The 21680-nt window shown below is 55.0% G+C and overlaps 12 protein-coding genes and 1 non-coding gene across 13 annotated transcripts; 6 read left to right on the forward strand and 7 right to left on the reverse strand.

Moving 5' to 3' along the window:
* Positions 1-14: 14 nt before the first annotated feature.
* Positions 15-1365, reverse strand: ACRALDRAFT_213820 (uncharacterized protein; the record flags this gene model as incomplete). The annotated part of the gene is made up of 10 exons (XM_071024140.1): positions 15-54; positions 91-206; positions 281-345; positions 438-455; positions 485-590; positions 671-917; positions 958-1010; positions 1067-1138; positions 1233-1255; positions 1353-1365. 10 exons carry the CDS (start codon positions 1363-1365, stop codon positions 15-17), a joined length of 753 nt encoding a protein of 250 aa, XP_070870918.1.
* Positions 1366-1662: 297 nt separating this feature from the next.
* ACRALDRAFT_2023411 (uncharacterized protein) lies at positions 1663-2601 on the forward strand (the record flags this gene model as incomplete). The annotated part of the gene is made up of 3 exons (XM_071020136.1): positions 1663-1674; positions 1750-1882; positions 1922-2601. 3 exons carry the CDS (start codon positions 1663-1665, stop codon positions 2599-2601), a joined length of 825 nt encoding a protein of 274 aa, XP_070870919.1.
* Positions 2602-2801: 200 nt separating this feature from the next.
* Positions 2802-4304, reverse strand: ACRALDRAFT_2115034 (uncharacterized protein; the record flags this gene model as incomplete). Its single annotated transcript, XM_071023719.1, has 1 exon — positions 2802-4304. The coding sequence occupies one exon, from the start codon at positions 4302-4304 to the stop codon at positions 2802-2804; it is 1503 nt and encodes a 500-aa protein (XP_070870920.1).
* A 939-nt stretch (positions 4305-5243) lies between these two features.
* ACRALDRAFT_213823 (uncharacterized protein) lies at positions 5244-7378 on the forward strand (the record flags this gene model as incomplete). The annotated part of the gene is made up of 15 exons (XM_071024141.1): positions 5244-5342; positions 5388-5517; positions 5578-5599; positions 5621-5663; positions 5723-5884; positions 5943-5992; positions 6033-6060; positions 6090-6307; positions 6335-6378; positions 6407-6499; positions 6525-6596; positions 6692-6726; positions 6805-7097; positions 7137-7217; positions 7300-7378. The coding sequence occupies 15 exons, from the start codon at positions 5244-5246 to the stop codon at positions 7376-7378; spliced, it is 1449 nt and encodes a 482-aa protein (XP_070870921.1).
* A 208-nt stretch (positions 7379-7586) lies between these two features.
* Positions 7587-8480, reverse strand: ACRALDRAFT_1073192 (uncharacterized protein; the record flags this gene model as incomplete). The annotated part of the gene is made up of 1 exon (XM_071018075.1): positions 7587-8480. The coding sequence occupies one exon, from the start codon at positions 8478-8480 to the stop codon at positions 7587-7589; it is 894 nt and encodes a 297-aa protein (XP_070870922.1).
* Positions 8481-9084: 604 nt separating this feature from the next.
* On the forward strand, positions 9085-10229 carry ACRALDRAFT_213825 (uncharacterized protein; the record flags this gene model as incomplete). Its single annotated transcript, XM_071024142.1, has 10 exons — positions 9085-9112; positions 9164-9278; positions 9339-9361; positions 9405-9580; positions 9610-9673; positions 9713-9778; positions 9824-9852; positions 9887-9928; positions 9965-10094; positions 10135-10229. 10 exons carry the CDS (start codon positions 9085-9087, stop codon positions 10227-10229), a joined length of 768 nt encoding a protein of 255 aa, XP_070870923.1.
* ACRALDRAFT_1083819 (uncharacterized protein) lies at positions 9932-12020 on the reverse strand. The gene is made up of 5 exons (XM_071019518.1): positions 11635-12020; positions 11514-11539; positions 11411-11447; positions 10887-11343; positions 9932-10819 (listed from the first exon to the last, which is right to left on the reverse strand). The coding sequence occupies exons 1-5, from the start codon at positions 11822-11824 to the stop codon at positions 10252-10254; spliced, it is 1278 nt and encodes a 425-aa protein (XP_070870924.1). The 5' UTR covers positions 11825-12020; the 3' UTR covers positions 9932-10251.
* Positions 12021-12044: 24 nt separating this feature from the next.
* ACRALDRAFT_2038112 (uncharacterized protein) lies at positions 12045-13188 on the forward strand. The gene has a single exon (XM_071020849.1). The coding sequence runs from the start codon at positions 12173-12175 to the stop codon at positions 12422-12424; it is 252 nt and encodes an 83-aa protein (XP_070870925.1). The 5' UTR covers positions 12045-12172; the 3' UTR covers positions 12425-13188.
* Positions 13189-13407: 219 nt separating this feature from the next.
* ACRALDRAFT_1053237 (uncharacterized protein) lies at positions 13408-15969 on the forward strand. Its single transcript, XM_071015769.1, has 4 exons — positions 13408-13650; positions 13707-14088; positions 14195-14594; positions 14683-15969. The coding sequence occupies exons 1-4, from the start codon at positions 13551-13553 to the stop codon at positions 15775-15777; spliced, it is 1977 nt and encodes a 658-aa protein (XP_070870926.1). The 5' UTR covers positions 13408-13550; the 3' UTR covers positions 15778-15969.
* Positions 15970-16437: 468 nt separating this feature from the next.
* Positions 16438-17054, forward strand: ACRALDRAFT_2030551 (uncharacterized protein; the record flags this gene model as incomplete). Its single annotated transcript, XM_071020665.1, has 3 exons — positions 16438-16462; positions 16524-16619; positions 16792-17054. The coding sequence occupies 3 exons, from the start codon at positions 16438-16440 to the stop codon at positions 17052-17054; spliced, it is 384 nt and encodes a 127-aa protein (XP_070870927.1).
* A 316-nt stretch (positions 17055-17370) lies between these two features.
* On the reverse strand, positions 17371-18057 carry ACRALDRAFT_1073196 (uncharacterized protein; the record flags this gene model as incomplete). Its single annotated transcript, XM_071018076.1, has 2 exons — positions 17371-17927; positions 18018-18057. The coding sequence occupies 2 exons, from the start codon at positions 18055-18057 to the stop codon at positions 17371-17373; spliced, it is 597 nt and encodes a 198-aa protein (XP_070870928.1).
* Positions 18058-18800: 743 nt separating this feature from the next.
* On the reverse strand, positions 18801-20424 carry ACRALDRAFT_1083822 (uncharacterized protein; the record flags this gene model as incomplete). Its single annotated transcript, XM_071019519.1, has 3 exons — positions 18801-19893; positions 20041-20140; positions 20414-20424. The coding sequence occupies 3 exons, from the start codon at positions 20422-20424 to the stop codon at positions 19453-19455; spliced, it is 552 nt and encodes a 183-aa protein (XP_070870929.1). The 3' UTR covers positions 18801-19452.
* Positions 20225-20297, reverse strand: ACRALDRAFT_t303. Its single transcript has one exon. It is a non-coding gene; the product is annotated as a tRNA-Phe (tRNA).
* Positions 20425-21680: the final 1256 nt, after the last annotated feature.

Genomic DNA, 21680 nt, shown 5'->3' on the forward strand with positions numbered 1-21680 from the left:
AGTATAGCTAGTAGCTACCGTACGGACAGTATGGTCTTTTTCGCCCGCAAAGGGCTTGAACATGGTGGTTAATGAGTGCGTCTCTCTTACTGTTCCTGTTTTGAAGCCATGCGTTTTGTTTTCTTCGTTCGAGGAATGATGAGTGTAGTTGAAAGTCTCTTGTTCGACTTGATATAATTAGTGTCCAAGTCGTGATGGCGGAGCGTCTGGCAATGAGGGACCGAAGCTTCGGCGCGCGGTTTAAAAACGCGCTAGTGACCCGCTAATGCAAGCCACAAACGACGCCTAGCGATTGGCTGAGATTAATGTGTAAATCTCCGATACACGTGTTTAGTTGTCGACATACTATGATTGGATAAGATCGCCATAAGCCCCGCAGGTAGAAATACATCTTAATATAAAGGAAATGCTAGCATTAAAAGTACCGGAACCCACACGAATTGTCATATCCTTCACTCAACACCATCAATATTCGGCATCTCACCCATGGGCACTTTCAGCTTGATGAAGGCAACGTCATGCTCGGGACTGTCCGCATCTGTTCGAGGGTGTGGATCAAGGACCAAGCCTGCGAGCTCACGGATATCCACCTTTCAGATGTCCACGGTCGCATCTTTAGACTGACTGGCAACAGAGAGATGCAAGCCTAGGACCGCGAAGGCCCGATTACCGAGATGGAGTCGATCCCACGTTCTTCCCAGATCCGACTAGTCCAACTGTCGACTACCATGCCAAGCTGTGGGTGCATCGTAGCGGGGTCTATGAGTATATTCATCTCGCAGAGGTCTCCGTGGCCAAGGACAAAGGGGAGTGATCCTGAGAGGAGTGAGGGACGCTGTTTTCGGATTTGGTCCAAGTTTAATGCGAATTGAGATGGCAGCGAGTTGGCCAGGGCATCGAATTTGGAATCATAAGAGCTTGGAACCGTTTAGTCCCGCCATCACCGTATAGCTGAACGCACCCTGTATCGGTACAGGATTGACCCGACCGCCAGCCCGGGAAAGAGCAAACTCATCACATTGTTGTCTGGTCACAGGCTTATTGGATTCAAAGAAAAAGAAGAGACCGTGTCGTCAAGGTTGTAGTATTCGTAAGTTGTCATTGTGGTGGTGATAGTTGATGGGGATTTGCGAGAAGTCTGAGACTGTCAGACTGAACCTTCGCGGCCTAAGAGCGCTTGACTAAAGCCCTATGGCACGTTAATTATGATGCGATTAAAATGAGCTGGGCACGCCTCTACTGCCGGGATACGTGCCTCGGAATGTTTGAAAGGTGGCGGTGAGTAAAGGACAGGAGTTAATAATACTCGCTAATAATCCGTAGCTGCCTAGCGTGTATTACTATCACGTGACGTGCGATCCACATACGAAGTACGAGATTGGTGCCTTTTCTGCCGTGCGATAAATAAGCCCTGATTGGACTGTTCTATACCCGATAATCCGGCACCGGTGGCTCAGTAAGTCTCCAGTGTATAAGTAACTACAACGTACGTACCTACGTACGCCTCTAAAGGCCAGCCCTGGGGGCGGAATAACTAGCCTCCGAATAACAGATTAGTGTAAAATCGGCTCAAAAACTTCAATCTTCAACTGGTTGTACGTTGTCAAAATGCTGCACACGACGTTACTCGCGATGTCCTGGTTGTGAACCCGGTAAATCATCATGTACCGCGCCGTTTTACCGTCCCCATTCTGATGCTGATTCAGTCTTACCACCTCCCCGAATAGTCTTAGCGCCTTCACTTAACAGGGACTGACCGACGCGCCATCAACTCAACTTCCCAATGAAATCCGATTATCAAACCGCCCAAGCTCCGGTTTTCCTCCGACCGGATGGTCTAGGCATCTGATCCGAAGGCAGAAAATTTCCACGTCTCTTCCACGTTCCAATATCAACTGTATTCCACGAGTTTGCACACAAGAACTCGCCTCTCGCACCTCGAATCGCGTCATCCACCCTAGCCCTTCGTCCGTCGTCTGTCTCACTCCTCTCATCCTCCTCGCAATGGGCAGCACACCCACCTCACCACCACCGCTCGCCTTCCGCGAAGCAACCCCCGCCGACGTCCCCCTCCTCCTCCCCCTCATCCGCACCGCCTACCGCACCGCCGCCGGCTGGACCAACGAAGCCGCCTTCCTCAACGACAAGCGCATCTCCCCCGAAGCCCTCGCCGCCAAGATCGCCCGCCCCGACGGCGTCGTCCTCATCGCCACCAACTCCGACACCGCCGCCCTCGTCGCCTGCTGCGAGGTGCAGGTCAGCCAGCCCGACCCGTCCCGCCCCGCCGACGGCCGCCCCGCCTACTTTGGCCTCTTCGCCGTCGACCCGGCCCTGCAGGCCAACGGCGTCGGCCGCCGCGTCCTGGCCCGCGCCGAGGAGTACGCCCGGGAGCGCTGGCGCGCCACGAGGATGGACATGTTTGTGATTTGGCTGAGGACCGAGCTCATCGACTGGTATCTGAGGCGCGGGTACGTGAGGACGGGCGAGACGGCGCCTTTCCCTTATGCCGAGGTGTACGAGGGGAAGGCGCTGCGTGATGATTTGTACTTTGATGTATTGAGGAAGGAGTTTGGTGAAGTGAATGGCCAGCCGACATCTTGACCTGTCTGTTGCGTGCCATGCAGATGTTTGATCCAGGGTTAGTTCATACGACTGGTTCATCGTATCATTACCAGGGGCATCGTGGTGGAATGAGTTCCGAGTCACGATTCCGAGTCACGACTCACGATCACGACATAAGCATCGAGTCAAGCGACGGAAACATGGTATCATTGGTCATTGGTACACAGTCAGAAATCATCTCAACATCCCTGGCGCGGCGCAAGCCCCTCGGCAGTCGTCACTCGATCCCGATACGTCGCCTCGACAAACTCAAAGAACCGGTCAACGTCCCTGGTCGTCGAAGCCAACCCAAACGACACGCGAACCGCCCCCATGATGGGCATAAAAGGCAGCGAGAGGCCCTTCTCCAGAAGTAACCACTCCCCCGACGCCCTCACGCGACGAATCGCCTCCTCGTCGATCCCAAACGCCGCCTCCCCGCCGCCGGGGTTGCAGAAACACCCCGTCCGCAACGACAGCCCAGCCGCCGCCGACTCGGCCGCCACGAGCCTGTCGTCGACAATCTGCCCGCGCGCATCCACCAGGTTGAAGCACACCGTGCCCCCGCGGGACTCGACGTCCGTCGGTCCGTAAATCTTCGCCATGGCCGACCCGTCGCTGTGCTCCAGCCGGCCCAACCGATCCAGGAACCACCCGGTGAGGCACTTCACCCGCGTCGCGATCACGTCCATCCCGACACCCGCCAGGAAATCCAACCCGACAGCCACGTCCGGGATGGAGAGGAAATTCACCGTCCCGTCTTCGAACGCCGCCTCGCCCACCGCCATGACGTGCCACTCCATCCCGTTCCCCACCGTCGCCGCCCGCACCGTCCCGCCCGAGAACCACGGCCGCGCGAGACGCGCCAGCGCATCCCGTCGCGCCACCAGACACCCCACCCCCGTGGGGTAGCCCATCACCTTGTACCAGCTCATCACCACAAACTCGGGCTTCACCGCCGACAAGTCCAGCTTGGCCGTGGGGAGGAACGCCGCCGCGTCGAGGAGCACGTCGTACCCCCTTGCCTGCGCCAGCGAGACCCACGACAACGGATGCCGGACGCCGCTGAAATTGCTCTGCGCCGGGAACGCGAACAACCCGTTCTTTTTCTTGTTTTGGGCTCCCGCGGGACCGCCGCCGCCGTTATTCTTGATGTTAAGACAGCTTCTCCAGCGCTGCCCGCGGCCCCTGCGCCGGTCCGGCAGTGCGGCGACGACGTCCTTCTCATCTATGCGGAGCTCCGGCACCTGCGTGTTGATGTACACCGCCTTGCTACCACGCCGGTGGGCGAATTCCCTGACCCCGTTGACCGAGTTGTGGTTGTCCAGCGTCAGAACCAGCCGCCCGCGACGTTGAAACGGGTAGGACTCGCCCACGAGACGGGTGGCGCCCGTGGCGTTGGCCGTGAAGACGACGGCGTATTCATCAGGCGAAGCGTTGAGGTGTTCTAGTACGCGGACTCTGGTGCGTTCGACAAGGGATGTGGCGGCTTCGCTTGTCGGGTTGACCGAGTGTGGGTTTCCAAAGGCGGCGTTGGCGAGCCGGTTCTCGTGTGCTTGGTATTGCGATCTTGCTGCGAGGCCGGCACCGGTGTAATCGAGGTAGACTTGCTTGTTTTGGTCTAGGTAGCTGTATTCCGTGGCGCGGATGGTGTCGAGGACGTCTGTGCCCTTGTACTCGGGGTACGAGTCGAGGATATCCATACTGGGCGTGTCGAATGCTCCCATTCTGATAGTGCCGGGACGTGGAAGGGAGAATTCCTATATAGGTCAAAGTGGTAAAAGAGACGTTGATGGGCAGTTTCAAACCTCCACGACTTTGATGGCATGATATCGTCTTAATATAGACAAGGGGGCCAGCAAAGACTCTGGTGAACAGGGCGCTGATGTCTACGCAACAACAGCCCCCCCTCCAGATCGGGTCTTTGGAGACAGTGCTCGACGCCACATGTACTCCCACCGGCACTCATTCCCAGTTCAGGACACCATTACGGCCAAAAACGGTGTCACCGCTCCCTAGACACCATCGAATCTGACCATTGGAAGCCCGGTTTGTTACTGAATCGATGCAGGAACTGGGCCCCCTTTCCAACTCGGGATCATGGTGTATGGGACGGTCCGACAGTCTGGAGGTGTCCTACGATTCGGCAGAGGCACAATACCAGGAGACTCAACCAATACATCGCAGCCTTCTCACACCCATTTCCGGAGATGGTCAGGCCCCATGACCGGCAAGTTCGCGAGGAGGGGGTTGTCTTCTGTTGGACTCGCCGACTCGGGCGTACAGCTGAACGTCTTGTGTGTGATGGTAATTGAAGGCCGGCTCAGTCGCCAGCGTTCTTTGTCTCGTGGATGCAAACTTTGGTAAGGATACTGTAAGCAAACTCTTGGAAAGTTATTGTTGAGTAGCTATTGTTGAGAAGCTATTGTTGATATAAACGGGCATCGATCACGGCCGGGGTCGTCTGTATCCTGGCAGCCTGGCTCGGGTAGTGTCGATCGAGTCGGCGGCTCAAAAGGACAAAGAGGATGAAGGAGGGCGAGAGGCGGGTCTCACCTGCATGCATGACGGGGCTTGGGGCTCGGGACTCGAGACTCGAAAGGCAGTTCCAACGTCATACAAGCTAATCTAACAGAGGCAGAATGACGACTGTCGGCTTTTGCAAGGCGCTTACGCTGTATATGACCATCAGTTGCCTAATCGGCCAGGGCAACAACTCTCGGGCTGGGTGCCGAGGCCCGGTGTCATTGTATGTAAGCCGGGCGATCAGCTGTCCATGCCCTGAGGGTCCTTTGTGTCGAACCCGACGAGTTGGAATAATTGCCAAGGGCACGAGGGAAGCTAGAGGTTTGTTTGTCTCTCTGCCTGACAACTGGGCCTCTCTCCGTGCGTTGAGTCGACCCCTGTCGCTTATTGGTTCATCAAAGAGACAGTGTCTTAGGTTGGCTGGCCTGCCACTCACCACCGACTATTGAGAGGAATCAGAGGATGCGAAGCGGTGACCAGGCGTGGAACAAAGAGATATGAACCGAGAAAGGAAGGATTGGCTTGCTGACCGGACGGTACTGGAGACTAATCACAATCAGGAGGGGCGGGAGTGATTACGGAAACCCGAACACAGTTCGTCATCTTTGCGGCAACGCCAGGCCGCGGGCTGACAGCTCAGCTTGATTACAGCACCGCCTGCGTGATACGTATTTCTCCGAGCACTCATTGCGATTGGGACGTTCGCATTATACCGCTCAAGCTGACAGGCTTTCATCTTGTCGCCAATAGGTATCGAGTCACTGGACCGGGGTAGAATCCCGAGTATCGAGAATCTTGCAAGGACAAACCGTTAGCTCAGGTCTCTCTCTCACTCCCTCACCCACTCTCTTTGTGAAGCAAATATGTTTGTTGACCCAAATCCTGCATCAATGATGTCTCTCAAGTCTGCCCTCAGGCAAACATCAGTGGCATGTACACTGGGCATCTGCGCACCAAGGTAGAGGCAGGGCAGGACAGGGCAGGGCAGGGCAGTTGGGCAGTGCAATGCCAAAGCCACGGCGCAAGGCGAGGTGGTAATGAGCGATAGTCGGACTCGGGCGGTTGCTATTTACAGACGGCATACCCGCACAAAAGTGGAGGAGGCCTCGACGTGCGGCGTGTTACACTCATCTCGTGGCTCGACCGACCAGCTCGCTATGCCGAGTCGCGATTCGCACGTGTGACATGGTGGCTGACGGGCTGCAAGTGTAGTAGCGAACAGTGCAGCCACGCAGCCGCAAGATTGGCTAGGTCAGAATCGAGTGCCTGTCATCCCAAGGGGAGGCGTGTTACACGTACTGCTCTGGGGACGAATGGAAGGCATACAAATCGTCGACAGTCGTCTTTGAAACGAATGGGCAGCGCGTGACTTGTGAACTTGGTGGATCTTGACTCAGTTTTCGCGTGTCAAAAGGCCCGCATAAAAGTCCAGTGTCGTCTGAATGGCTTTGTGGTCGTCGTCGAGACAGGTAACCGCTGATCATTGCACGGCCAATGCATGGTCCGGATATTAAAGGCAGGGGGAGAAGATTAGAAGAGGGTGATTGATGCCACGAAGACCCAGGTCGTACTCCTACTCATAATGGTTGGCCCGGCTGGGTTCTGGCGGACAGTAATCAGAAATAGCACCTCCTCCAGCCGCTAGGGGAGTCGGGAAGTGAGCTTCTTCGTTCGTAGAATCTTGGCTCCCTGGTCCTTATCAGCTCTGTAGAGGCCAGGGCCCAATCCACTCAGCGAGTCTCCGGGCATCGCAATAAGTCGGAGCAGTCAACTCAAGGTAACCAGCCAGATCTGGAAGTGCCCGAAGGCCTGTTGCATGTAATATTCAGCCAGGGAATCTTTCCTCGACTTCATTATCATGGCGGCATGTCATGTCTGTCCGGGGCTGGTTCGGAGCGGCTTGTGTGCGCACTGCGGATCGGCGACGCGGGTAGCGAACAACCAGGCTCCGCAGCCTCCGCTCCACCGGGGTTCATTTAGACAGGACGAACATGCCTGCTCGAGTACAGGACAGATAATATTCTCTGGGGGATGGAGTTTGACAGGACGAGATTTGGGCCATGGCAGAAAGGCGCAAGAGAAAACGGGAGGTGCGCTAATTTTAAGTGGTCACAGGGTCCGGTCCTTCCTGCGACGGCTACTACCGTCTGCCTGATTGGTGGTCTTCCGTAGGACCCACAAGTACCGCTTCACTCAACTGGAAGGCCCCGCCGGCCCACTTTGGACTTTTCACCTGGACTGTTCCTTCTAAATAAGACGCAGGCAGCTCTTTTAACAGATCATGTACCATGTACGAATAATGACCTGGGATATGTGTGCGCATGTGAGTACTATGGGTGTATTATGGAATGGGATGCAGTCAGATCTCGTTACCATCGAGGTACAAAGTACAGTTCGCCCCATCCAATCCGTCACGATTCATCCTCCTCCAATTCACACGTCAGCAATCCCTCAATTTCTTAGTAACGAGGAGGAAAGATGCCATCCTCCACATCATTCTGGGCCTGGAGGCTGAGGTTGACAATCTCGGTGATAATGTGCTGGCGCTCCTCCTCGAGGTGGTCGTCGTCAACACCATCACCATACCAGACCGAGGCGTAAATCTCGACACCGTCCTGGTCCTCGCCAAACTCTTCGCCGGGAACGTCACGGACAGAGATGTGAAGAATGCCAAAGACAGTGCCGTCGAGAAGGGTCTTGGCACCGGCCGCCTGGATGGGGAAATCGGGATTCTTGTGGAGGAACGGCCACTTCTGGTGGTTGGCGGGCATGGCGTAGTCTTCAATGGTGAAGTGAGTGGTGACACCACCCCAGCCCTCAAGGATCTCGGTGCGCAGGACGCCGGGCGAGATCTGCTTGGTTTGCTTGAGATAGTGCTCGGGGTTCCCAGCGTTGTTGGCCGCATCGGAAAGAGGGGAGTGCCACCAGCCGGCGATGATTTCGGCGGTCATGTTGGGCAGGAAGGCGACACCGCGGCCGCTGGCGTCGACCCAGTCGGAACCGGACTTGTTGATGACGTCGTGCCAGTAGTCGTCAGCTTCGGCAATGTCGGGCTGGAGGAGGTCGATGAGGCCGTCGGCGCCGATGCGCTCCTTGATGAGAGGGAGGGCCTTGAGCAAGTCATTGCTGGGGTGGTCGAATTCGGGCTTGGCAAGGTCAACCAGAGCCTTGTGGCCGAGGCGCTCCTGGAGGAGACCGATGGCGGTGTGAGCACCGGTCATTTCGTACTCGGCCTTGGGGGCAGGGTTCTTGGGGCCCGAGAGGATGTACTTGTAGCCGTTGAAGTACTCGGTCTTCTGGCCGTGAGCCGTGGCGGCAGCAGCCACGATGGGAAGAAGCTTGCTGAGCAGCATGATGATGGTGGAGATAAAGGGTGGTAAAAGAGTAGAACTGTCTGGGCTTGAGTTTGTGCAGGCAGTGTCTGGGAAAGTCAACCTGGATTTTGGTCAACGTTGACTCTGAGTTGTGATGGCAAGTGAAAGGTTGAAGTGTGCGCTTTGGACGAGGTGGCCTGCTATTTATCCTGTTCTTCTGGTGGGGGTGATGGCACTTACTGATCTGCCTGTGAAGGCATCTACTGATTTGCCTGTTATGAGAGTTTAGAAAGAACGCGTCCTTGTCCTGGTGACGGCAGTTACTATTGTCTTGTGTCGGGAGTTTTGGAAAGCGCGCGTCCTTGTTTATGCTCTTTACTGTGGTTGCGTTTTATTTGAAGTTTGCAACTATCACTTGGTAGTTGCCTCTTTGTTCAAGGTGCCTACTGACCTCTTGTACTTTTGATTCACACTTTCGCCTTGGACAGTGTTTGCTCTTTCCATACATTCTAGTTGCCAGGTTATTGCAGTCATAATAGCAAGAACTGTATTCACTCCTCCCTGCATTTACGACATCCATTGACACTTTACAGCCATATGCACCCAATTCTAATTACAAGGAAACAGATTCGTTGCTTGCTTTATGATTGCCAGACTGCTTTCTTCGTATCGTGCACCTCTGATGGTTGGTTTACCTGTGTATATCATCATCCAATGTCCAGCTGTTTGTAGTCTTAGCCTTGTTGATACTTTGGTTCGAATTCCATCCTCTGCCCTTCCGTCCATCTGGCCAATTCCCGGCAGAGACAAATGGGAGAACCATACTGCTGTATTGACGTGGACTAATTCAGGATAGAATTTCACAAAGTCTACCGAATCTCACTTTGAGTACTGAAGGATAAATGTCATCAGCTTCCTTGGTTGACGGTGACTTCGTAATGGTTAAACTGTTAAACTCTAAAGTTTTGCAATCCAGGAGATTCAGCGATGTCCCGGTCCTCTGCGCACTTCAAGTCGGTTTCATACCCTGCTCCTATAAATCGTCTAGCTACGATATTTCTCCGAATTCTGCCTTGGTCATCGTGTCCTTGTTTGTTTGCCCCAATATACGCAAAGCGAAAGCCCATGAACAGACTGTCGTCTGTGGTCATACATCAGGCACCTGAAGAAAAATATCACTCTTTCCTCGACGATTGATATCGAGTTGCCCGTTGCCACCAGGACTCAGGAATGTCCAGGAAATTTCGGTAAAGTTGATCGCATGTGCGTAGATACAAATGGCGTTCTGGGCCTGAAATTCAGGCTGAGAAGTGGTTTGTCGTCATCCGTCGACGATTGTGCTGCCTGGTAAAGGTTAGAACAGCTGCACAGCATCAATTGAGCCCGCATGGAAGACTTTCAATCGGACGTGGTGTCATGACTTACCACGGGAACCATTACAAGAGAAGGCATGGAAGCTGGACGACATGGCCATCATACAGCACATCGTGGGGGGAATAATCAGCCCTTGGTTCAGAGCCTAGGGGTTGTCCAACGGCCCAAGTTACAAGTTACATGGAGACTCTTCCGAAGTTCCGTCACCGACTCTCACCGCTCTCACCGCTCACACCGCCCACACCGTCTCGCCAGGGGCCTGCACGTGCTTGGTCACCTGTCAAACTGAGTACAAAGTACCGTCTCACACAAAAGTAAGTCCTCGGCCAACTTGGCCATGGCCTCGCTACTGTTACCTCCTTCCGGGACTTTTTTCCTACGACATTACTACATCCAGACAAGCCACAAGCTTGACCCTTCGGCCCCAGGGGCTACGCTATAGCGCCGTTCCTGGATTCCGCACGGGTAAGGCCCCCTCGTCCTTATCTTCAGTCGAGACCAGCGACTCATTAGTGGCCATGCTCCTCCTCTTCGAACACGTCTCGTACGCGACATTTACGTTGGTCGTCCTCATTATCCCGTTGTACGTCACCATCTCCTCCTCCGAACCCGTCGGCGAGTCTCCTCGTCCCGTGATCTCCGTAAGGTGATGGCCCCTGTTGGGTCGGAGCTCCTTGAGCCGCATGACGCCGTCTCCGTCCTGCTTCCTCGACACTGAGTTGAGGGTGTTCCCCGGCGATCGGCCCATGCCGCTTCCATAGGCATTCCCGTAGTAGGGGCCCCGGCTGCCGTCGTTGTAATTGGTGCTCCCGCCAAACAGCGAAGGGAACCATCGTCGGAAGAGGGGTCTCATGGCCGGCAACGATGCGCAGATGATGGCCAGGTTGACTTCGACGACGGCCCAGACGACGGTTATATCATAGAACAGGTCGGCTTCGGGATCGAATTCTCCGAAGAACATGTTGTACACGCCGACAACGCGAATGATTCCCACAATCGCAACACTATGTTTACGAGAACTGTTAGCGAGGGCCATGGAAAACCAGAATCGAAGAACGGGACCAAACTCACACTGAACCCATGAGAAAGATGCCAATAACGGCAACCTTGGCAGCCCAGCGCATTTTGAGCCCCAGGAAGATCCAAAAGGGCAACGCAAGAACCAGGAAATCGGTCAAGATGGTCAAACAGGACGCGATGACGTGGAACGAATTGTCGATGCATCGGGTGTCGGGGTCCATGCGGAGCGAAAAGTCCCAGTTGGCCGCCAGAGGCAGGCACTGCAGCAGCGCCGTGATGAAGATGGCCACGGCATGGGCGCCGTTCAGGGCCAGGAGGGTGAAGATGGCGTAGCGAATCGACTGTTTGTGGCCACCGAGCCGCAGCAGAAAGACGAGAATCGACGCCTTGACCAGGGCGAGGACGGGGTTATAGAACATTTGCACGAGAAAGTTCCACCAAAACCCGGGGATGGGGTCGAAGGGGGGTACGTCCACGGCTCTCCATCCAAAGTAGTTGAGCTTGATAACTGACGTCGCGCGTGCGTTAGGCTTTCGACTTGTATCACGATGGAACCCGTGCAGCAGCAGACTCACACATGAAGAGAGGTCCCGTCATGAGGATGGAAAAGACCTAGTCCGTGTTTTGTTAAGAAAGAGCGACAGGCATTCGTCGTGGACCACTGGACCGAGAACCTACCAGAGCTGCGGCGCATAGCCAGTCATCTATTGGAAAGCAAAACCACGCTGTCAGCCCAGACAAGTCCGTCCAGTCGCACTGGGTCCAAAGGCCACCGCTTCCCGGCGTCTTCAACACGTACCTATTCCCCACGTGCGCGTCTTGACCCGAATGTACGCTCGCATGCCAAAAATCACTATTGCCAACGAGGGGAACGCGAACGTGATGCCAATGGCCGCCTGCTGCAACGGCGGCGTCGGTATCTTGGTCACATCTGGGTATGGCGGCGGACCGGACCTGGCCCATAGCGTCGAGCTCTGAGATAACACCATGGCGATCCGATGGCCTCGGAGGCACAGGCGCAACTCGAAACTGTCTGTTGCCTGATGGCAGTGAATACAGCTGTTTCTGGGCGAAGGACCGAGTCAGATGAGACGGCAGCAGAAGGACGGAGAAGGAGTGGGCTGCTTGACGTCGAGCCGGCAGCCCCTTATTCTTGTACTATCCAACGGGCTGTTGCTGGCCGGATGGTTATGAAACCTTTTGGAAGACCTCGAATCTTCTCCAACAAATCCCTGCATATATTATATGCTGGCAGCTGGTTTGAGAAAAGATTGGCAATAGGTACTATAGGTACGTTGTATTATTCCCTTCACACTTTGAGCCACACCCACAGAAAGATGTCTGGAGCTGCAGCCTGTATCGAGGGCCGCCTCGACCGACTGCCGCCGCACCACGGTGCGTACAACGTAGAACGCACACACGACAGACAGGACCAAAGTAAAAGGAGCGAAGGATTCGCCAATACAAGGGTCCCCGAAAAATCAAAACATCGAGCAAGTTGTCTTCTCGAAGCATTAAAGGGCGGATGGCTGTTGGCCAAGACCGGGACTGAAAGACCTGCAGGTTGCAGAAGCGCAAGGGGAATATAGTGGGGGACACGGCTGAGGCGCACCACGGTTCGCATCGCTTGGCGTCCGTCTTGTCCGATCAGGATTCACATCCGCGAGTTCCGAGTATTCGTCCTAGCCACGAAATCATGCCTCTCAGGCTCTCCCGTTGGGCCATGAGCTGTCTCCAGGCGACTCCTGACGTACCGGTACTCTCTTCCGTCTCGGGTTGTGGTGGAGCGAATCGAACACTGTTCGGCATGTCTACCACCCATCCAAAGTCGAAGAGACTCGAGTCGAGGACCAACCGCCAGTCATCAACATGCAGAAATCTTCAAGGGACTCGGTTGTGGTCTCTTCATCTATCTGTGGCGGCAGCACGGGTGCATTAGCCGAACCACAGGTTTCTAATTAATCATGCCCCTGAACCGCCCGGTCTGGCAGTTGACCCCGGTCCTTACAGGGGTCCTCTTCTCAAATCCCCGACCGATGTTGCACTGAGCAATTTATGTGCCTTAGTGGCCGGTGGTTATCTGCAGAGGACGACGAAGCCGGTTCCCCGGGTTGCACGCGGAAGATTGAATTCCACGAATAAAGGCCAACCGATGAAGATTGAGACATGTTCGCTGACATTAATTCGTGTCTTGATAGTCGTTTATCGTCTTTACGTGCTCCCATCACCCGAACGCCGGCTTTAATGGCTTCTGCCTCTGCGTCGAGGCAAATAGCCTAAGAATCTCGACACGAAGCTGCTTCGCTACCAAGACGCAACCACGTTTCTTCAACGGTACAACGTACTCGTGCCACGTTGGCCGTGTTATTGCGACATGATCTATATTATAGATGGGTCCGAATTCTTAAAATTACCAACGATGCCAATGAAAGCCAAGGCAGGTGGTTGCTCTAGAAGGACAGGGATGGTCGGCAGTCCCACGATGGAGATTATGAGTTCTGATCCTTTTTCCATCCTCATAAAGTCGACCACGGCTCGCCTCCGCCGTGTCTCAGACATGTCGCTCCTCAGTCTTTCTTTACGTTGTACTTTGAGCGTTCACATCGGATCGGACACAGGGCGGCCAATCGCCGAGTCCATCATCGGAACTTTTCATCGCTGGGTTTCACTCGTTTCTTAACCCCCTTGCCCCTTGTCTGCAATCCTTCCTTCAAGATGGTGGCTTCCACTTCCTTGGTGTGGCTGCTCGCCGCGGCCTATCCGCTGCTGAACCCCGTCCTCGCGCAAACCATCACAGTGGATGGTGAAGCCGTCCGTGAGTCGATCCCCCGGACCCCATGGACTGCGTTTTCTGACCGGCTTATCTTGTAGCGGCCGACGAATCCAACATCGCTCCCGCTTTCGATGTGGAGGGTGCCCCCATCTCCGATCCGCTTCCCGAGGAGGAGTTCCAACTCACCGACGCCATCCTCGCCAACCTCACCGACCTCGAGCTGAGCAATGTCTCACTATTCTATTTTGACGACGGAGCGCCGGCCGAGCAGAAGCGTTCGCTACTCAACTTGCTCAAATGCAAGACATTCCCCGGCGATCTGTTTTACCCAACAAAGCTGGTCTGGCAGGTCTTCAACCTCCTCACCGGCGGGGCTCTCATCGAGACGGTGCCCATCGGAGCCGTCTGCTATGAGGGAAAGCATTACGATGAGGCCAAGTGCCAGGCCCTGCTCGAGAACTGGACACTCTCTACTACTCAGTACGTTGCGCTGCCGCGTATTTCTTTCGTTTGTCAGTCGTCATGGACGTTGCCGTCCCATCCGACTTGCCGTCCCATCCGACGACAGCAACTGACCATGGAAAAGCATCAATGATCCGACCTCCGTCATGTCGCCCCTCTACCAGGGCGCGACGTGCCAGCCCCAAAATGCGGCGACCGGCGGCACTTGCGAGCGCGGCGGCCTCCCGTCCTACTCGGTCAAGGCCACCAACGTTGCCCAGGTCCAGCTTGCCGTCAACTTTGCCCGCAACCTCAACCTGCGCCTCGTCGTCCACAACACCGGGCACGATTTTCTCGGTAAGAGCACGGGCGCTGGGGCGCTCTCCATCTGGACTCGCCACATGAACAGCATCAAGGTGATCAAGGAGTACGTCTCCCCGAGCTACCGTGGCCCGGCCTTCAAGCTCGGAGCCGGTGTCCAGGTCCAGGATCTGTACGAGGCTGCTGAGCGCGAGGGGTACACGGCGGTAGGTGGCGAGTGCCGAGTAAGTCATCACAGTCCCTCGTATCCTGTCTCTGGCCTTACTGGCGATCTTATGAGTGAGGCTCGGTTCGGAAGCTAATCGTCTGCAGACTGTCGGTGTCACCGGAGGTTACACACCCGGCGGCGGCCACTCACCCCTGAGTCCTATTGCCGGCTTGGGCTCCGACCAGGTCCTCAGCATCGACATGGTGACCCCCGACGGCCGCTTCATCACCGTCGATGAGCGGAACCACCCGGATCTCTTCTGGGCCGTCCGAGGCGGCGGTGCCGCCACCTGGGGCGTCGTCATCTCCATGACGGTCAAGGTGTACCCCAAGATGAAGTTCTCGGGCCTGTCCTGGGCCATCGACACCATCTCCAACAACATCAGCGAGGACACCTTCTGGAAGGCCGTCGAGGCCTACTGGCGCCGGTTTCCGCTGTACTCGGACAAGAGGTCGTACGGCTACACCTACATCTTCCCCATGGGCCCCGGCCAGTACCTCTGGACCATGAACCCGTGGATCATCGCCAACGCGACCAAGTGCCAGGTGCAGAACCTGGTGGGCCCGCTGCTCGACGAGTGGGCCGAGCTGGGCTTCCCCCTGCAGCCTGAATTCTTCGAGTACGACAGCTTTTACCCGGCGTGGCGCGGCCACTTCCCCGGCGAGAGCGTCGGCATGGCCGAGGTCCGCACGGGGTCGCGCATCATCCCGCGCAAGAACTGGGAGGACGAGGCGCTCCTCAACGACACGATGCGCACGCTCCGCGAGCTCGTGCAGGAGGGCGCCCCGCTGATCCACTACAACATCAACGCCGCGGCGCCCGACGGCACGCCCGACAGCGCGGCCAACCCGGCGTGGCGCGACGCGCTCATGTTCATCATCACGGGGCTGAGCTGGGCGCCCGACGCGTCGCCCGAGGAGGTCAAGGACGTCAACGAGCGCGTCACGCACGACGTCATGGCGAGGCTCAAGGCGATTACCCCCGGCGGCGGCGGTTACGGGAACGAGGGAGACGTCATGGATCCCGAGTTTGGACAGTCGTTCTTCGGGTCCAACTACGAGAGGCTCTACGCGCTGAAGAAGAAGATTGATCCGTTGGGTGTCTTTTATGCCCCCACTGCGGTCGGTAGCGAGGACTGGTACATTTCGGGCCAGGAGGACTGGTTGACGCGTCAGACGGGACGTCTGTGCCGCAAGTAACTGTAAAAGCTCACCTGTCAGTACTGGTCGACGGGTTATGAGACGACGGGATAGTACATGTAAATTACGTATATACTTAGACGAGTTGGAACGTGTCTGATATGTAACGAGCCAGGTCTTTCCGCGACGGTAGGCGCCGCCTAGCTTTCTATTCATCCATGTATCAAACAAACTAATCTCCTTGATGTCGGCACTGTTATGCTGCTATTTGTCCTGGCAATTTTTGTCTTGGACAGTGCCGTTTGACGAATCAGACATTTCGGGCAAGGTACAGCCTCCCTGAGCATATAGTTCAGAGCCGAATATGTTCAACGTTGATATAGGGCGAGGCGGATGAGTATGAGAGTTAAGCCCCACGTACCGGCCGAGTGACGGAACAAGTGGGGTCCGGTTCGGATCTCATCCCGGACGAGGGACAAGCCGAAGAAATATGTACAGTATAGATACTGTGCCACACGGTATACATATAGTCGCACCTCTCACCGCCCGATGTTACTAAGCATCATACTCCACCAATTCCAATGAACCAAAACTCTTGACAGAAAATTTCCAGACATTTCCCAAAGCTCCCAACCTCACCACCTCACCACCTCACCTCATTATTCAACTCCTACCGTCTTCTAGACAGTGAACCTCCGGGCGAGTCACCCACCTGTCAAAATGTCCCAAGAACCTCCTAGTGCCGGTACGACTCCATGGATGCCTATTCATCCCTACGCAATGCGCTTTCGCTGACCGCATCGCAGCTTGGCCCCTGGCCGACGCTACCATGTCCCAGGAGATCCTCGACCTCCTCCAGCAGGCCACTCATTTCCGTCAGGCCAAGAAGGGCGCTAACGAAGGTACGTCGTGGCCGATTTCTCTCCGTGGTGGTTGCGCTTGCTCCGGTTACTCTGCTCTGTGCATCTTCAACTCCCACAACGACGCTTGCAGCCGGCGCGCTCCCGCCTCCCGCCGCCATTCTTCTTCCCCCCACCATCTACAGAACACAGTATGACTGACCCTCTCGAATAGTGACCAAGGCTCTGAACCGTGGTGTCGCCGAAGTCGTCGTCCTGGCTGCGGACACCCAGCCCCTGGCCATCCTCCTGCACCTTCCCCTCCTCGCCGAGGACAAGAACGTCCCCTACGTCTATGTCCCATCCAAGATCGCCCTCGGCCGCGCCTGCGGTGTGAGCCGCCCCGTGATTGCCGCTTGCATCAACGCCAACGAGGCCAGCGAGCTCGCCGGACCTATCCGTGCTCTGCGGGAGAAGATTGAGAGGCTCGCCATCTGAGCCGATGCTTTAGGCAGGCTGGTGGACGTGTGGCGGGGGAAGGAAACGGGACAGAGGGAAAGCAAAAGAAAAATATGCAGCAGGCACTGGGAATGGATTACATGGCCTACTGGGGTGCCATTCGCTTGGCTAGACCTCAGTAGCGCAGAGTCCTCTTGCGAAATGTCTTTGGGTGCATTACACTGACAGGTTATAGTCGTGGCACTTCCATGAATAAACTCCGTTGCCGCGAATCGCATTGATCCACTGAAGCAGAGGTCGATATATTGACATCACAGTGCCCACGTCTCTATGAACTACCCCACACATCCTCCACTCAAGAACAGCCCGTCTTGTCCGTCCATCGATTACCACGCGCCAACCTCGCAATCCCCTGCTCATCGGCCCTCAAAGCCATCCAGTTCTCCATCCTCTCGGCGCCCAGTCCGTCGTAGAAGCGCAACGCCCGCTCGTTGTCGCGCAGGCACACCCAGTCCAGCTTGACGCAGCCGGCCCTCTCTGCCTCGGCGGCCAGCGCCTCGATCAGGAGCTTGGCGTAGCCGCGCCGGCGGTACTGGGGCACCACGTACAGCTCCTCGAGGTGGATGCCCGGGCGCGCGATCCACGTGCTGTAGTTGTAGAAGTAGATGGCGTGGCCGGCTGGCTCGCCCGTCTCGGGTGCTATGATGAGGAGGGCCCAGACGAAGGGGGTCGATGGGTGTCCGTTTGTCTGGGGTGGCGGAGGAGGAGGAGGAGGTAGAGGAGAATGGTTGGCGTGTGATGGGTGGTCGAAGTGAAAGGTGGCGGCGATGCGGGCTTCGGTTGCGGCTATCTGGGTGCCTGGGGCTTGCTCTGCCGCTCCGGCCTTGAGGAAAGACAGGATGGCAGGGACGTCTTGAATAAGGAAGTGGAACATGTCAGTATTCACTTGTTATCGGCGGGAGGTCAGGGGTGAAGTGGAGGCTAAAGACATGGCTCGCTTACCTTCGCGCCGGGCATGGCGAATGACGGGCTGAACGGCCATGGTTACGCGGAGCAGGTGGATGATGGATAGTATGTGTATGTCGAGATTGGTGATGAGAGAAATGATCTTGCTAGTAGATGAATCTCGAGGACAAAGAACCCATGTCTGGCCCCCTATGAGTGTTCATTCGGTCAGTTCACTGGCGGCTCCAAGTGTGTCACGCGTCTGCGTAAGCACGGGCGGGCGGTATTCCGAAGGTAAGCGCCTTTGGCTTCGCTAGTAGTTGTCGACGTCATTGGTGCCAGGAACGGAGATGAAACGAGGGGGAGGGAAAGAGAAGGAAATGGGGAAACTAAAAGAAAACAGTTGAGTTTTTCGAGGTGTCAGGAGTGAAGACTGATGAATGATATGGAGTGCGTACGACTTATATGACGCTGGCTCGTTCGCCATGGTACATAGGACGTGGCAGTGGCAGTCGGTTTAGGTCCAAGAATACACAACAATAATAAGATAATGATTCATAAATAAGTAGTAAATAAGTAAATTAATATATAATAAATGTCGTCAAGAATTGCTGTGTTGTCTATATTCGCCGCCAATGTCGTCTGGCTGGTATTGCTTCAAGAGCCCGAGGATTAACAAGCTGAATATGTAGAGGCCGGAGAGATTGGCCGAGATGGACCTGATAGGCAGGTCAGGTGACCTGGCCTAAAGCGTGGTATGCGCTCTGGAGCCAGGCAGCAGACTTGAGAAATACAACATCTTTACGAAATTACGAGGAACGAAACACTCTTTACAGACCAGGAGACATGGCAGGCCTCTCCTTCATCCAGAGTGACGAGGCCTGATCCCTAGCTCGCCTGCTCGCTCTTGCTTGAGGCAGCGCAATCTAAACCAGACAACCACATCTGCAAGACGATTCCCACATTCAGCACGATAATCATGTCCTCGATAATGCATGGCCATGCAGTCGCCTTCACATTTGGCGACTCTTGTCCGTCAGATCGCCGACAGCGCACTTTGCGCGTCTGTCAATCATGGAAAGGAAGCCGTGGAAGTTTGTTGACCTCGCGATAATACCACGCTCATGGCTTTGCCTCGACATTTTCCAGGCTATCACATCGGGTGCCATCTCGGGCTTTCTCACGAAAGCGTTCCAACAGGATAGCCAAGAGCGATATCGACACCGCTTGGATCCGGCGGCGCTCATCGCCTCGGGGAAAGGTGGTCAAGTGGAATGCAGAGCCAATAGATACAGAGGGTGATCATTCGCGACGACAGATACATTCCGCAAAACATCTCGGCGAGGTGTAGACGACATACATGGGCAATGATTGGCTACGTTGGGTCCACATCCATGCCGCCCCAGGACCCCTTTTCTTTGCTCAGTCTCTCGACATCGCTTTGTACCGACTCTACTGTGCTCCCTACTTGTAGGATCAAGCAGGATGCCATTCAACACTTGGCCAGAATAACAGCATCCGATTCCCTTTCAGCGTTCATATCGCCAAGGACCCGAGCTTCCCATCCCCCAGACTGGCGAATGCGACGGCCGCCTCCTCCGGCCTGTTCACACTCGTCGGAGGAAAGCCTCTCGACTCGACGACAGAATCCTCGTTCGGAAGACACCATGAATGACTGGGCGTGACGTTGTTGGCGAACACCGCTTTCTGACTGTACTGAGGCGCGAGCCTCCGCCTCTCGGTTCAGCACGACCGGACTCCCACGGCAAGTCCGCCGCGCGAAGAACGGTAAACGTGGGCGTTCTCCGGGAGGGTCAGGGCCTCGTCGGTTACGAGAATGGCGGATGGCCGTGGTTGTTCTGATATAAGGGGAATGGCTGTACTTTCTAACGCGCTGGACGTTGGCTTTTGCCCCGAGCTCCCGAAGGAGGGGCTGATTGACGAAAAAAAAGGAAAAAAACTTGGATGTTAAAGGGAAACCCGTGGGAGGACGACGAAGAATCTGCAAGACTGAGTCACTTGTGAGAATATCTCAGAAATCCAAGACCTGGTACCAGAAGTGGCGGTGAAGGGGACTTACACTACGTACGTCCTCACAAAAAGATGCCAGAAGGTGGCCGATTACTTCATACAGCTCTTTTTGGTAATCTGTTACGTCGTCAAAACGCTGTAATGCCACACTTGAGAATGGTGAGATAAAAAGACAACAAGACGATAAAAAGAAGGTGTGGCCAAAGCAGGGCCGCAGAAAAAAGCAAAAAGAATGGAGCAGACCGGGATTGAACCGGCGACCTTTAGATCTTCAGTCTAACGCGCTCCCAACTGCGCCACTGCTCCAAGTTGAAGAAACAGTCCGTTAATGGGGACTATACGGCATGGCCCAGGATCCGTAAACAATTCAGCGCATTGACAGCTCGCTTCCAGAGTAGGCGACGAGTGGCGTTCATGCTTACAACGTAAGCATCGTATAAGGGAGCAAATGATGGGAACCCGTGTGTGCAGTTCCTGCAAGTCACAACCGTCGAGTCGATTTACACCTTGTCTACCACGCTATTGGGCCTCGGCTACGATTCCCCAGTCCGCCTGTACGTGCGTGCATGGTGGCGTTCTGCAAGGCCGCAACATCCCATGTCGAGACCATCCCCTTCCGTCGAGTCTCTTAGAGAACACGCCAGGAAATACACCGTCGCCGACCGTGGCGAGCCATGCGATTTCTGACTGGACCAGGGACGCGAGGACGGTTGATGTTCTTCCGGGCGTGTTTGAGTCCAAAGACGGAGATCAACATTGGGTCGAGCCAAAAAAAAAAAAAAAAAAAAAAAAAAAAAAAAAAAAAAAAAAAAAAAGAAAAACAAAAAGCAAAAGATGAAGACCTGCAGGAACGGAACCCAATATCTGTTCCGCCACTTCAGCTCCGACTTGATCTCCAGCAGCTCTCGACTCTCATCTGCCAAACGGGGGTTATGGTTATTCCTGGGGCCAGTCACATACTTCGTACCTTAGCGGTGGAATGTCGATATCCGCTTCCGCCTATAGTATCGTATTTTCGGGGAATCGGGGACATCACATCTATTATCTAAATGCAAGCTACCCATACAACGTAAGATCAATACCATAGGATTTACAGCAAGTCGACATAAATGTCGAGCAAATGTACCCATTGACAGTTTTGTCTCGTCACTGTTGCTATACCGCACACTTGTGTCTGTTTCGACTGGACAAATACCCCTTTCGTCCAATGAGGATTTTCCATCTAGGTAGGTAGCACGGAAAACATGAGCATACTGAGTACCTTTGTCTAGTCTGGGCGCTACTTTGATAAACTCCATCTATGGCACCACATTTCACGTGCACCACTAGGATGGGGCCATATTACGTTGGAAGCTTAGCTGAGGTATCCTTGCTTGTGCTGTCGATCAATTGGGCGGGTAAGGAGGTCGTATACCTACGAATGGGCACACAAACAATGTGAAGCTTGACTTGAAGATGTCTGTGCAGTATTAAGTTATTTAGTAGATACCTACACTACTAAGTACGAAGTACGGTTATCTGACTCAAAGTCGCGGACAACTACAAAGCACCGTGTATTAGTCGGCATGCCACACGCGTGAGCGCCATGACTCGACAGAGAGACGTGGAATCTGGCTAGCAAAGTATCGGTACTTTGAGGAATCTCGAGTCAAGTCAACGTCATCCATTTATTGGCAGGGCCTGTCTCGG

This window comes from Sodiomyces alcalophilus (assembly GCF_042370955.1).
Source record: "Sodiomyces alcalophilus JCM 7366 unplaced genomic scaffold ACRALscaffold_11, whole genome shotgun sequence".
Classification (NCBI taxonomy): Eukaryota; Fungi; Ascomycota; class Sordariomycetes; order Glomerellales; family Plectosphaerellaceae; genus Sodiomyces; species Sodiomyces alcalophilus.